At 36.1% G+C, this 15,654-nt stretch overlaps 1 protein-coding gene across 1 annotated transcript in view; it reads left to right on the forward strand.

Moving 5' to 3' along the window:
• LRP6 (LDL receptor related protein 6) overlaps positions 1-15,654 on the forward strand; it is a 138,837-nt gene that overhangs the window by 9,648 nt on the left and 113,535 nt on the right. The window contains exon 2 of the mRNA XM_028533098.2: positions 11,524-11,917. Within this exon, the coding sequence (XP_028388899.1) occupies positions 11,524-11,917 (394 nt within the window). The remainder of the gene's footprint in view (positions 1-11,523; positions 11,918-15,654) is intronic.

Consider the following 15,654-nt stretch of genomic DNA (forward strand, 5'->3'; position numbering starts at 1 on the left):
TCTTTGAATTATGGAGGAGTCAGGGAGAGAAAAGATAAGTGTTTTATTTCTGTTCACAGAAGCATATTTTGCTTAAATTGTTAATAAGTTATAGATAGCGTAAGAAAAGAGGAGGTTCCTTATATCAAAAACAACAACAAAAAACCCCCCCAAAACCAGGACATTAAAGCATCAGCAATATTTTTAAACCAAACTCAGAATCATCCTTCATCAGTTTATTCAGTCCTATGTAATTAATTTTGTTCTGCTTGGATGTGGGTTATCAGTCTCATGAGTCCATCTATCTGTTTTTCTTATAGCTTTTTTTGAAATCCTGAGTCAGTCCACTGGTATAGCCTCAAAGATATTTCAGTGAGGCCATCAGAAGCTTGTGCCCGAGTACCTGGTATAGTTATTTTCAGTGGTCCTTTTTTTTGTTGACATGTAGCTCATATGTAAGTCCTTTCAAGAAATCATCAGAATAAAGCAAAAAACTGCCAATAGATGACAGAAGACTTAAACATGGAGATGATTAACTTATTAGTGATAATTTACAAAATTGAAAGATCTGATGGGACATTTTTATACAAAATTACAATTGACAAGGAAGTTTGGTTTTCGTGACGTAGAATCTAGATCAAATCAAAGCAGTTTTAGATAAAATATAGTGATTCACCCTTGTTTTAAAGAATAGTGAGTCTGGAATTAGTCCTAAACATATCTATAATAAAATTCCCTTAGAGCTAAGGGATGTGAATCCCCAGTGAGAACCATTGGCTCATTTAAAATATACTGTATTCAAATTAAGTCAAATTGTGACCATGTTAACATAAAAATATCATTGAAGTTATAAAAGGCATAACTGAATTATGACTTGTGATACTATACTGTGGTCTAATATTAGGCAGAGCAGCGCTGGGACTCGTGATAATTAGAAACATATGGACAGTGAGAGTATTGATAAATTTCTAGGAACTACTATATAGTTTCTGAAATAATCATATTAATATTTACCCATACCAGATTTAACCTAGGGGAGGATAACATCTCTTCTGATTTGACAGTGCTTCCCATGTAAATCTTAAGATGATCAAATAAACCTAACTAGTTTTTAACACCCTCTTTTTACCAAGTGAAAGAATAAATCTTTGTGAACCTCAGGGACCCCTGGGATATTTCAGAGACAATTGTAGGTGCAAAAGACATTATTTTGGATTTGATTTTGAAAAGACAGAATGTCACAAGTCAAGAGGTTTTGAAAACTTGATTAAATATTATTATAGTTTGATGAGAAAAAAGTACATGGCTACTTAGGTAACCAAACTGTCAGAATCTTTTTTTAAAAGTTTACATAGGGAGGAACATGATGGTAAAGAACCTTACCTATCTTTCAAAAGGATATGAGAAGACTTTGTTTATTTAAGTACAGTCACGCTCTGCTTAACGATGGGGATATGTTTGAGAAATGCATCATTAGGAGATATTCCATTGTGTCAACATCATAGAGTGTACTTACGCAAACCTAGATGGTACAGCCTACTTCACACCTAGCTAAATGGATAGCCCAGGGACTTTCAACTGGTGTGCTGCAAGAATTTTTTAAAAAATGCATTACCTGACTATGTAGTCAGGGGCACTGACCTCTTTTCCTTTAGATTGTCAAATAAAAAATGACAGCAGCCAACACAAAATAGCTGTCTGATATGAATGAATCAAAATTACACCTAATTTTTGTCAGATTGGTAAAAATTATATTTTGGTGTGTTGTAGAATTTTAGTAATTAGTTTATGTGTTCCCTGAGATGAAAAAGGTTGAAAATTGCTGTGGTATAGCCTATTGCTCCTAGTCTGTAAGTCTGTATAGCATGTTGTTCAAAATAACGTGAGATTAAATCAATCACAAGAGGAAATGATACAATCAAGACATGGTAAACCATGTATGAGGCTGCTGCTTGTATAACTCAGCATCCTGTTGTATAGCCAGCTTTTTTTAAAATAAGTAGACAGGTCCAGTCTAAAATAATAAAAAGTATAGTATAGTAAAAACATAAGCCATTAACAGTCATTTTTTATCGTTATGTAGTATTACGTGCTGTACATGATTGTATGTGCTATACTTTTATATGACTAGCAGGGCTGTAGATATGTTTATACCAGCACACCACAAACATGTAATGCATTGTAGTATGATGTTATGATGGCTTTGATATCACTAAGTGATAGAAATTACTCAGCTCTGTTATATATATATATGTGTGTGTGTATATGTCTATATGTGTGTGTGTGTGTGTGTATAAATCCTCACCTGAGAACATACTGATTTTAAAGAGAGGGGGAGGGAGAATAGAGAGGGAGAGAAACATCTGTGTGAGAGAGAAACATGGGTTGGTTGCCTCTCCTAAGCACCTCGGTGAGGGACTGAACCCACAACCTAGGCATGTGCTGTGCCTGGGAATTGAACTTGCAACCTTTTGTTGTATGGGACTGCGCTCCAACCAGCTGAACCATACCGGTCAGGATTTAATTTAGTTCCATTATAATCATATGGGACATCTGTCATAGACAGTTTGTTGACTGTTGTTGACTGTTATTAAGACATAATAAAGTCAACATCAAGCACAGGAAATTCTGATAATGTATTTTGTCTTACAAGGAGATTACTCAGAAGGCAAGAAAGAAAATCTTTTATAAGCTTTGTTAAGAGCAGACCAATAACCCAAGAAAATTTTGTTATTTTAATAGCAAACCAAATTTTATTTTACATCAGTGTAATGTTTGATACTCAAGTGCTTTTTGGAAATCTTACAAATAAGCCTATTGAATTTTAGCTGGCTGTTATCACAACAAACAAAATTCCTTTTTCATGAACTCTTTATAGCTTTCTATATTCATTAAAGTTTTGTCCTACATTTTCCTCTTCTCACTCTGGAGGAATTAGTCATTTTACTTTAGGACTGTTTGTGTGTGTGTTTTTTAATTAAAAACACATCCTACATACTTTGCATACAGGTTGTTCTTTTCTGTAATTATTTCTTCTAGTAGAGTCTCTACATAAAATTAGAACTTACAATTACAGTATCGACTATTTTGCAGAGAAAACTATGAGGTAGATAGTTGTGAACTGTCACACGCCAATAGACTGACCGAGCATATGAATATACACATCTTACAACTTTTTATAGCCTATACTTTCTGATAGTACATCTTCTCAATGTTGGAGAAATGAGTATGTTCATTAATAGACTCAACTATATTTAGCTTTGGTGCCATAAAACAAGAGGCAAAAAACTGTATAAAATTGGAATGCTTATATGTTTCAGTGTTCTATCTTACTTTGAAATAACCTAGGTATTTAATGACTATCTGTGAATTAACTTAGAATAAGTGTGAGTTTTTAAGTTAGTAAAAGATTTTGGGAACTGTTTCTATGTTTGCTTATTACTGTTGAAATAAAGTTTGTCAGAATTATGCTAACTACAAATTATGCTAGTTATTCTATCAGTAAACGTCAGGGACCTATAGGAAAAAAAGAGTCCGTGGCTCAGGCAGCCCCTGGTTCTTCCCAGTAATCTGCTTGGCTGGCAGGCCTCCTTCGGTTCCCAGCACCATTGGCTATGTCACCGGAATCTCCAGTTCTTAATCCAAAACCACATGGCACCTCCTCATGGCCCACTAGCCAGGAGTCCTTTCACCCCTTTCTTTCCTGCAGCATCTCCCTTGCATTCTTCCAAACTGCTAAGAAAGCTCTGCATTGCTGCTACATCTTGCTTTCTGGCATTCTAAGCTGCATGGTTCTTCCTTTCATGGCTGCCGCATCTGGGTTTAAATCCCTACTCTAGTCTTCCTCTGCAGCCCCATTTCTGACTCCTCTCACAGTCGGCTACACCTGTCAGCATTCCCACCTGCTAGCATTCCTGTATTTTCCAGCTTTTCTGGGCTGCCATAGTAAGTCCGGGCAGGCATCGCCCTGTGGTGTGGAGCCAATCATCTCCAAGCTCTTACGCAGGCCTTACCAGCCAGGGAGAGTTGCCTCCCAGTTATATCCTGTGGAAGTCACTCCCATCTCCCTGGCTCAAAGCATGGCCACAGCTATTTAACATACCTGTGAGACCAGTTAAAGGTTATAGATATGTTAAGTAACTGTTCTAGAGGTTTTCTGCAAAACTGTTGCTATGCAAAACAGTTCTCAATGGCTGTGCTCCATGTGTCCCATCTCCCAGTTCAGACTTGTGGGGGTGAGGACATGCTATATTTTTAATATTTCCTGGACACCCTGAGTTCTGGACCTCATTACAAATCCTTCTTTTTGGGCCCCCCTGGCTTCACCCTCTTACACTAGGAATGCTGCCTAGAGATAGGAAAATATTTTATATACATAACATATGAAAACATACATATAGACAAAGGTAGAGAGCTTACAGCTTCAGTTTGAAATTTACAGCTCACTTTCTTTACCTTTATTTTTTTCCTTTCTTATCTTAATTGTGTTTCCTGCTCAGTCAATTAGTGCTGAAGTGTACTCAATGATGTTTGTGGAAGACACCTTTAAGATAATCTTTGCTTTGATGGATAGTCTTATGGAGGTTGTGGACTAAATTTTCAGTGAGGGAACAAAGAGAGACCAAGGACTGTCTGGGTGTGTCTAAAGCTCATTTGAGTAGATAAAAGATTTAGCCTGTTTCCAATTTTTTTCTTTTTCTTAAATTCAGGTCCCTGAGCTCTTAATGAGTCCCTAGTGGGGAAAAGGAAGAAAAGGGAGTCTTAAAGCTCAAATCACTACAGGCAGATGAGGAGTTAGGTAAGAAGGGAAAGGTCTGATGGGTGGATATAGGGATAGTGGAGGCTGGGTATTAAAAGAGGATAGATTAAGGATTCACAGGAGCTGACAGGAAGGTCATGGGTGGTAAAATGGAGGAAATAGCAGAGAGTGATGGAAAGGAGAGGTTTTCCCTAAAACAGTTTTGGAAGTTTCCGAGTTTCCCAAGGAGGACACTGAAGTTCTAAATTGTCTTTAGAAAAATTTTGCCAGTTTTGAAGATACTGAACTTGAAGTAGTTCTGTAAAGGTGAAGTGCGCAGTCAGTGGAAGAAGAAGAGGGAGGGCGCCCACTAGAGTGAGCGTTATCTGTGGGATTAGATAATTAAGTCAGAGACAAGAATTTAAAGGACCGGGGAAGAGGACTATTCCTGTGTGAGGAGTCAAGGGAAAATAGAAGAGACCTCACAGAAGAGCTGGGATTATTCTCACTTTAGTCAGGGTGTGATTCTCTACTTGGCAAAAAAAAAAGTTACTTTGCTTGAAAATATCAAAGTAACTCCTTACCATGTTGCTGTAGACAAGATGGAGCACTGTTTTATGAGTTAAGCTTAAGGAACGGTCCCTCCTGAGCAGGAGAGGAGTTTAATTGACTCACAAAGTGACATTATTGAGGTGGGAATGGTGCGGATCCATAGGTGAAGCCCAGTCCGCATCCAAGTCAGTCACCATAGAGATTTTAAAAATAAATCCTTACTTAGGGAGAGGTTTTATTCGAAAAGACTACTGCATTAGGGAGAATGCTCTGGCCACGAGATATGCAGGTATTTGAAAATCAAACACAAAGAAGGCTTTTCTCTTAGTAGAAGTGAATAGTGCCCGCAGGATCTTTGTGGGAGAGTGGGACAGGCAGGTGAGGGTTAGCAGATGACAGGACAAGGGCCGTTTAACAGATATCTTTTTCAGTGGTCAGGTGATACTCAGAACGAATCCTTAAGAAAGGATTAAGAGTTCTTCATTGGCTTGTTTGAGCTTAGAGCTAGCCAAATTTTAGGAGTCTGTGGGGAAGAGAGAAGCCTGACTAACTTTGGTCAAACCAATTTAGTGGGTAAGTAATGGGTATTTGTGAGTACTCAGCCAGTACTTAATGTATAATCCTTTTGGGCTTTTGACAATAATTTTAGATCAGGTTCTGGGAATTTCTTTTTAATTTTAGTTAATGCTTACCATATTATTCTTCAGTGAACTGCTCGAGGGATTGGGGATAAAATTAGTTATAAATGTGGCTTCTGTTGTGGTATTTTGTTTGGAAATACTTTTTTTTTTTTTTATTTTTTTGTTTTTGTTTTTTTTTTTTGTTTTTTTTGTTTTTTTTGTTTTTTTTTTTTTTTTTTTTTTTTTTCCAAGGGCGTAGATCCTAGTTGAAATAGGAAATACTTTTTTTTTTTGATCATTTTTTTTTAAGATTTTATTTATTTATTTATTTATTTTTAGAGAGGGAAGGGAGGGAGAGAGAGAGAGAGAAACATCAATGTGCGGTTGCTGGGAGTTATGGCCTGCAACCCAGGAATGTACCCTGGCTGGGAATCGAACCTGGGACACTTTGGTTCCCAGCCCGCGCTCAATCCACTGAGCTACGCCAGCCAGGGCTAGGAAATACTTTTAAAAATGGTTATATCAGAAATGTGGTAAAGAACCTACGGGCTCAAAGGAGGAAAGCCAAGGCAATTGGAAAGATTCATGGAATAGATAAGATTTGAATCTGGCCATGAAGGATTGCTTGCTAGAATAATGAGAGAAAAGTATGGAGTGGGCAGGAAGATGAATACACTGGAGCAATGGAATACGATGTGTTCAAAACCAGTTTTGAACCAGTTTGTATGATGGAGAGACTGTAATAGGTAAGGTAGAGTCATAGGTACAGTCACCTAAGGTATCGAGGCTTTTTATTTTAGGCAAATCTTATCAGAAAGCTTTTTGAGTTGGATAGAGTTGAAGTATTGGAAGTAGAAAAGGGAAGGAAGTGTGTTGAGATCACTTACATTAGGGTAGATTAGGTATAAGGTCATGAAGATCTAGAGTAGGATAGTGGTTCTAAAAATGGAAGAGGCAGATTTAAGGACATGTTAAAGAAGAATCAACACACGGCAGTAATTAGCAGACTGGGGGTGGGTGGGAAGGGAGGTGTCAAAGACTGCTCTAAGGTAGACTAATGAAAGGAAAATTGTGGTATCATTGACCCTTGAGGGATTTTTTTGGGGGGGGTATTGGGTGAAGGTAGTGAATTTTAAATTAATGGCAGGAAGTGATGGCCAACAAGAAGTTACAGGTACAGAACTGGAGATGATGATTTGAAAATTACATGAATAGAGTTGCTTGTTGACCTGGTGAACTTGAATAATTTTCTATATTCTCTTATTTGAGTAACAACAGAGAATCTTGGGGATACCTATATTTGGGAGTTGGAAGATTCGAAACTAAAAGGCAGACAAAGTATGACCAGTAAAACAAGAATAATAGTATACTGTACATAGGTAAGGATACAACATACTCATATTGAATGCTGCAGAAAGGTCAGAAATTAGATTTGGCCACTGGATTTGGTTATGAAGACTTGGAGAAAGCAGAGACAGTTGAGTGATGGATAGGAAGTTAGGCTAAGGGTTAATAGCTAATGGATGGTGGTATGAAATGTATACCAATATGTAAGTTTTGTGGTTAGGAGAAATAAAATTATGCTACTAGTGATAGCAAGGTTAGGGTCATCAAAACAAAGTTTTTTGTTGTTTGTTTGTTTTTAAGATTTTATTATTTTTTAGGCAGAGGGAAAGGGAGGGTGAAAGAGAGAGAGAAACATCAATGTGTGCTTTCCTTTCACGCAGCCTCCACTGGGGACCTGGTCCACAATCCAGGCGTGTGCCCTGACTGGGAATCAACTGCCGGCCCTTTGGTTTGCAGGCTGGTGCTCAATTCACTGAGCCACACCAGCCAACGCAAAACAAAGTTTTTTTGATAGCAGGCACCTGGCAGGGGCCGTCAAAGATACAAGACATAGAAAACAGTTGATAAGAGCAGAGTTGCAGAGTAGAGGTAGGGAGGCTGAACCAAAAGTATTGCTTAATCTTAGAAAGGAGGAAAGACAGCTTGTCATTTGACACTTGAGGACAAGTTAAAGGAGGATTGGTGGGATACAGAAAGATTTTTGAGAAGTTTATTTAATAAAGATGTTCAGGATGGAAGACATTTACCTTGTTTCCTGCGTTACTGATTATGTCGGGTGATCTGAGAATGAATGATTCAAAGCATGAAAGTTGTCTTTAGGAATGCAGAAAAAAATTTAGAAAGGCTACTAGTGAAAGTTTGTTAGGAAGTTAATAAAGGAAAATAAAGATTCCTACATACCCAGGTAGGTTCCACTAAATAGACAATGGTGGCTGTTTGGGTTATTTGGGTGTTAAGAAGTCAGAACTAACTTCTTTGGATTGGAAGATACTGAGTGCATATGTGCTATAACTAGGGGCAAGTGTCTGTGGGTCCAGTGTATCTCTTTAGTAGATTAAAACAATGTTGCTGGAGGGAATAGATGTGTGGAGGTGAAAGTGGGTATAAGGAGGATAAATGGCAATGGAAAAATACAATAAAAATTAAACTTACAAAGATAGTACTGCAGATTGAATTACACCTTTTAGCTATCTCAATACTGAATAGACATTAGTGACAGTATTGTAGAAATATTCAAGTAGCAGAACAGTAGTTAGGATGAACTCTGGGATTGCTTTTTTTTTAGATTTTATTTATTTTATTTTAGTCAGTGGAGAAGGGGGAGGAAAAGAGGGAGAGAAAACACATGTGCCCTCACTGGGGATCAAACTGGTGACCTTTTGCTTTGCTGGGTGGCACTCAACCAACTGAGCCATTACCGGTCAGGGTTGTGATTGCCTTTTAATATGTGTAGGTTTACATACAGTCTTTTAGTAATCCTTAATTATAACCAGTACTACTAACTTAAACAGGAACAACTTTTTTCTCCGTGTACATTGAGTAAGGGCCATAAATGACCAGAAAGTTTCTTGCATTTTGTAGGCAAGGTGTTTAGTAGAATGTTCACATTTGATTTAAAAGTCATAGAAGACATTTAACTGCTACATAATGCCATATACAAATTTGGCACGCAGTTTTCCAAGAATTGTGCCATAAAAAAAGGTTCCCAATAAATACTAGATTATTACTTCTCTTGGATTTTAAGTTGTAAGTGCACTGGGGTTATTTCTTAGCCCTGTGCAGCATTTAGCATTCTACCCCTTAACTGATAGGGACTTTTTTCTGATTTTTATAATTGGCCCATGTTATGATGCGCATTGTAAGATAATGCAGTGTAGGGACTGATAAATCAGTACTATGTATGAAAGCCTGAAATGAGTTAAAAGTGAAACTGTGAGGGACATTTATTAATTTGCGAATAGCAGCAGTAAATACATAGAATAACATAAAGGACTCATTGTCACTTTTTAAAAAATGGTCTACTCATTAGTTTTTGACTAAGAAAATTGGATTTAAGCTTAGAAGGGAAGTTCATATTTGTTGTACTTACAGATGAAAATAATGGGACTTCATAACTCTTTTGGCAGACAGAGTCCAGATTCCAGAGTCCAGAGTCTAAGATGGCTTAAACAGTACTCTTTCTTGACCCCTTTGTTTTTGAAATAAATTTCTTTTTAAAAATTTAATCTTTATTTTATTTTTTCCATTACCATTTAGTCCCCTTATACCTCCCTCCCTCAGCAGTCACCACCTTGTTGTCCATGTGTCCTTTTTCCTTGAAATGTTTTAAAAAAGAGGGAGTGGTTGCTTTTAAATGATACTTGTCTTGGCTTTGGATGACACATTTTAAACGTTTAGTAAGGAATTGTGAGAGAAGATCATGTTAATTATTGCATCATAACTGGTCATATTTTTGCTGCCTCTTCGTGTTCTTCACCTCAGCCCATGCTATATGACCACTTGTCTGTTTAAATTTTAATGAATTAAGATTAAATGAAATTAAAAATTAAGTATCTTAGTCACACTAGTCACATTTTAAGTGCTCCATAGCCTCATGTGGCCAGTGGCTCCTGCATTGCATAGTGAAGAGAACCTTTCTGTCATCACAGAAAGTTCTGTTGTATAGTGGTGCTCTAGATCTTTAATTTCCATTGATACCAGGAAAGTAAATGTCTGAAACTTGGAACAGATACTTTAAAAAAAACAAAACCATAAAATTTGTACTACTGCAGTCATAATAGTAGCTTCAGCTTTCTCAAAGTTAAATATTATTTAGGATAAGCTTTATATTTAGTTTTGGTATTAGGTCTTACTCAAAGGTCATTCTAATAATATATAAAAGAGAATAGCCCCTGGGTGGTGTAGCTCAGTGGATTGAGGGCAGGCAAAGGGTTGCTGGTTCGATTTCCAGTCAGGGCACATGCCTGGGTTGTGGCGAGGTCCCTGGTAGAGGTACTTGAGAGACAACCACACACTGATGTTCTCTCCCTCTCTTTCTCCCTCTCTTCCCCTCATCTCTAAAAATAAATAAACAAAATCTTTAAAAAATAATAATAATATAAAAGAGAATAAAATAGTTGTATTAAGAACTATCTCTGCCAGACTATGTTAATGGTTTATTGAGATAAAATTGCTGTACAATAAATTGCATGTGTAAAGTATAAAATGTAGTAAGTTTTGACATGTATACATCTCTGGAACCATCATCATAGCCACTATAATTGTAGCCATCATCTGCAAAAGTTCCTTATGCCCCTTTATAATCCCTGCCTTCCATTCTTTTTCAACCTTCCTCCTATTTCCAGACAACCACTGATCTGCTTTTCGTCACAATAACTTGAATTTTCTAAAATTTATATAGATGGAGTCATGCAATATATATTCATATATTGTCTGACTTCTTTCATTGTACGTAATTATTTTGTGATTCACCCATAGTAAGTTGTACAAATAGTTTATTACTTTTATTATATGAATATATCACAATTCATTCATCCATTGTTTGTTGATGATGTTTAGGTTGATTCCAGTTTGGGTTATTACAGATGAGCTGCTATGAACATTTATGTACAGTCTTGGGATTGAATATGGTTTTATTTCTTAGGTAGGTTGTATGTTTAAACCTTTAACAAACTGCCAAACTGCCCTGAATGGTGGTGGTTCAGTTGGTTAGGTGTTCTGCAAAGCTCAGGGTCTTTGGTTCCAGTCCTGGTCATGGCACTTGCCTGGGTGGGGTTCAGTCCCATGTTGGGTGAAGATGAGAGGCACCAGTGTTTCTCACATTGATGGTTTCCTCCCACTCTTTTTCCCTTCTCCTCTCTCTCTAAAAATAAATAAATAAAATATTTATAAAAAACTTGACCATGTCTAGAAAAACAAAAAAAGAAGAAACTGCCAAACTGTGTTCTAAGGTGGCTGTACCATTTCACATTGCCCTAGCAGAGTATGAGCATTCCTGTAACTCCATATTCTTGCCCATTTTTTGGTATGGCCAAACTTTTTAATTTCATCTGACAGACCATTTTAACAAGACTGCCCTGGTAGAATTAATATTTTCTTTTGCAACTTTCTGTATTTAAAATGCTGCAAATATATTATTTCATTTGTGAAAAGATTTTAAGACCATCTTCTATAGATTTATTTACTCTTTTTTGATAGTATTTGTTTCCTGATTCTGATTTGAACTCATTTATGAGAACCAATACATTTCCTTTCATTTACTTACATATTTTTCTTTTTTTATTCTAGCGGCCCCTTTGTTGCTTTATGCAAACAGACGGGACTTACGATTGGTTGATGCTACAAATGGCAAAGAGAATGCTACGATTGTAGTTGGGGGCTTGGAGGATGCAGCTGCGGTGGACTTTGTGTTTGGTCATGGCTTGATATACTGGAGTGATGTCAGCGAAGAAGCCATTAAACGAACAGAGTTTAACAAAACTGAGAGCGTACAGAATGTTGTCGTTTCTGGATTATTGTCTCCTGATGGGCTGGCATGCGATTGGCTTGGAGAAAAATTGTACTGGACAGATTCTGAAACTAATCGGATTGAAGTTTCTAATCTAGATGGATCTTTACGAAAAGTTTTATTTTGGCAAGAGTTGGATCAACCTAGAGCTATTGCCTTAGATCCTTCCAGTGGGTAAGTTTTGTGTAATGTACAAAGGGTATTGCATCTCCTCCTGATTTCTCTTCTCTGGCTTAGTCTCGAAGCTTGGGGAGAGAGCTTAGTCCCCTCTCATCCCCAAGAAAAAACAAAGAGCAAAAACCAAATTTTATATTCTTTGGGCTTTTTTTGTCAAGTAGACTTGAATGTGGGGATTTATATTGTGTTTTTAGGGTGTTTCTATAAATAGTTTTTTGTTTCTAATGCCACTTATGGTATAGCCATATTTACAATTCTTGGTTTTTCTTCTCTGTTTATTTTTTGTAACTATGAGAGGATAATTATAAGGCAGAGAAGAAGGAATAAAGACTCAACAAGAGTAGTATTTGATAGCTCAAGATTATAGAAAATAACCTGCATCTTACAACTTTTGTTTTATATATATATATAGTCATTTTTGATAGTAGTGTCTTTTATATTAAACTGTATTTATTTAATGTCAATATTCAATGAAAAATAAAAATTAAATTGTTAAGTAATAATTTCTTTCTAGTTAGATAAACATATATTTGCTATAAAGGTTTATTTTCACATGAGAAGGGAAACTTAAAGCCAAATATCCCCTTAGAAAGTTGGAACTGTGTCCTCACATGCTTCTTTATTACTATGCTTCAATCCTGCCGTATACCATTCCTGGATATTTCTTTGTTGAATACAGTGTCATACAAGACTCTGTCTTAGCTAGGTATAGATGACTGTCTCAACAGGAACCTGAAATGAGTTACTAATAATTGATAAAATTCTAAAGAGAAATAACTTGTAAATAACTTTTAATATTTTGTTTTCTTTGACTTTCAAGTATGTCAGAATGCTTCAAAACTTATTTATAAAAGGGAATGTATTAATATTATGTAATAAAACTTGGGGAAAATGAAAGACAGGTTTATAGTTGCTCCTTTGTCTTGATACCAGGCCTTATTTAGTACAAAGGTTAAAGATGATGCCACGTTGTAGGGAAATGAAAATACTTGTTTGACTCTAAGAGAAAACGGGCAATAGCGTAGTGAAATTTTAGGATGAGGAGTTTTGGAAAACACAAATATACATGGTTTATATAACAAAAGTTATATTTTTTAGAGGGACATTAAGATATCTGCTAAAGTCAAATGGTCATTTAATAATGCATCAGAAAATATTATAGTGGCTCTTGGGGTAGGTAAAAGAATTGAGTGTCCCAAGGAGAAGTTGGACGTTGGATGTGCAGTGATTTGTACTGACTGACAAATTTGGTTGTTGAGAACTTGCAAGATATTTTTGAGAAATGTAATCTGTGTTTTGCCAACAAAGTTTGTAAGTCTCGGGTAGTGTTGAAATGTTTCTGAGGTTGCTGCTTGGTAGAACGCACAGGGTTTTGGTGATCATTGGAGGGTAACATTTTGATGAAAAGATAAATAGTTCTTTTTGACAAATTCAATCTTATGGTAAGGGTGATGATGGAAATTCACCCAAATATCTATTATGAAATGGTTAGTATGTTCAGAGCTCTGCTTTTTGTACTTTCGTCAAGAGAGAGAGCTGGTATCTCTAAGGATTTACTATCTAAGAACATGAAACTTAGGAGAGAGATAACTTTTCCTTCTTCAAAATATGTTTATTTGTATTACATAGTAGTATATGTAGAGGGGAAGAGTGGTAAAGGAATTAGAGGAGCCACAAGAACTGTTAATGAAGCTGGGTGGATAAAATAACTCCATTACCACAACTCAGGAGCGGCATTTGATAATTTCTGTGTGTGATAATGATTGTGTGACAGTACATATTCAAAGGAGCTGAATTTATAGGCAACTCTTGATTATTCATGGTTTAGTAATTTAATTAGTAAATGAATCATTATCACTTAGTAGTAAAACTAATGAGCTTTATTTCTAGAAAGCAGGTCTTATAAGTGTTTTGGGAAGTTTGCCATTTGATTAAAAAAGCACATTAGAGTTTCTGGGGCTTTTATCCAGGATACTTCCCAGAATTGAAGGCAGGAATTCACCAGAGATTCAACTGGTGAAGGAACTAGAAGAACCAACAATAATGTGCTTTGAAGGTAGAAAGTAGTATTATTTAAGCTTCTAAGGGATATTCAATGAAGAATCACTATATTTTTTGATCTTTATGGTTAGTGTTGAGTGTGTGTGTGTGTAAATTCACCCCCTCTGAACACTTCTCTTAATTAAAAAAATTTGGGGGGGGAGGTGCTATTTTGTGTCATGGGGTTATTTGTAAAATCATGCAACTGGAAAAAAACAATGCAGCCAAATGGTATGTACATTTGAGAATTACCATGATGGAATGTATTTAAAATTCTATTTTAAACTCATGCATTTAAATACATATTCTGTCAGTTTGTCTTTTGTGTTATCTTAGATCTGTGTTAAGGGTTGTGATTTTAATGGAAAAGTAACTTCAGATTGAGTACATCACTTATCAAACAGAAGAAATGATTTCCACATTTATTTTGGGGAAAAAGTGAAGTTTTCTTCCAGAGAAAGTACATGAAAACAGTGCTGAGGAAAAATGTAGGCTTTATTAGAGTTCCTGGATCCTGGGTTATGAGGTTCAGAAGAGCTGACTGAGCTCACTCTCACATCAGCTTAGTAAAAGGAAAGCTACTGAATGACTAGTATTGTTTGAGTCCTGGGAACTAGTGCAGACATCTGTGTGCTTTCGGGATGTATGGAGTTCTTTGTGTAATCAGTCCATTTAGCCTAGACTGAAGGATGATTTTTATTTCCCTCCCTAAATTTGGCCTCTATTAGTCTGAGTTTTGTTTTTTTTTTTCTTTTTGAGTGACTGGCAGTGTACAGTTTAGAATAAGGAACAGGAAAATGTGTATAGCAGTTGTTCCAGAAATGAACAACTATAGTTACAGAAAGCAGTATCCTTACTTTATTCCTGACTGCTCCTAATCATGGAGTTCCTTAATCTGTTCCATAATGACTATACTAATCTTAGTGATGCTGAGGACCTGCTGTTTCCAATACAAATAAAGCAGTCCCAAGGTTTCTAAATTTTTTTAAGGATCTGTTCATATTCCAAATCATTTTGGATATTTTTTAAAGAGTTAAACTTTAGTGATTCAGTCAGAAGTGAATTCCTACTGAACAGCTTTGGATTATATACAGTTGACTCTTGAACAACACAGGGGTTAGGGGCTCCAGCCCCTCTCTGCAGTCAAATATGCACACATTTTTGACTCCCCCCAAAACCTACTGTTGACTGGAAGCCTTACTGATACCATAAACAATCAGTTAACACTTTGTTTGTTATTTAACCTTACAATCAAGTAAGCTAGAGAAAAGAAAATGTTATTAAGAAAATCGTGAGAGAAAATATATTTACAGTTTATTGAAAAAATTCCTTGTGTAAGTGAACCTGTGCAGTTTAAACCTGTATTATTCAAGGGTCAGCTGTATGTTTTAAAAATACATTTTTATCATTGTTAAGAATAATATTAACAACACTAGAACTTCTTTAAAATCCTTGCAGACCTAACTTAATGGAAAATGAAAGGTTTATACTGTCCCTATCAATTTTACACATATAATTGTCATATCTTGAGTATGTTTAAAAGTATTTTCTACACTGGTATATTCCAGATGACAACAATAGTTCCTGCCACATAGTAGGTGTTCAATAAATATTTTTTGAGTGACTGGACTTTATGTTTTCTTTTATAATCCTGTTTGTTTTCATTGTTAGGGGAGAAGGTTTTCTCTAAGCTG

The sequence above is a fragment of the Phyllostomus discolor genome, chromosome 2 (assembly GCF_004126475.2).
Source record: "Phyllostomus discolor isolate MPI-MPIP mPhyDis1 chromosome 2, mPhyDis1.pri.v3, whole genome shotgun sequence".
Taxonomy (NCBI): Eukaryota; Metazoa; Chordata; class Mammalia; order Chiroptera; family Phyllostomidae; genus Phyllostomus; species Phyllostomus discolor.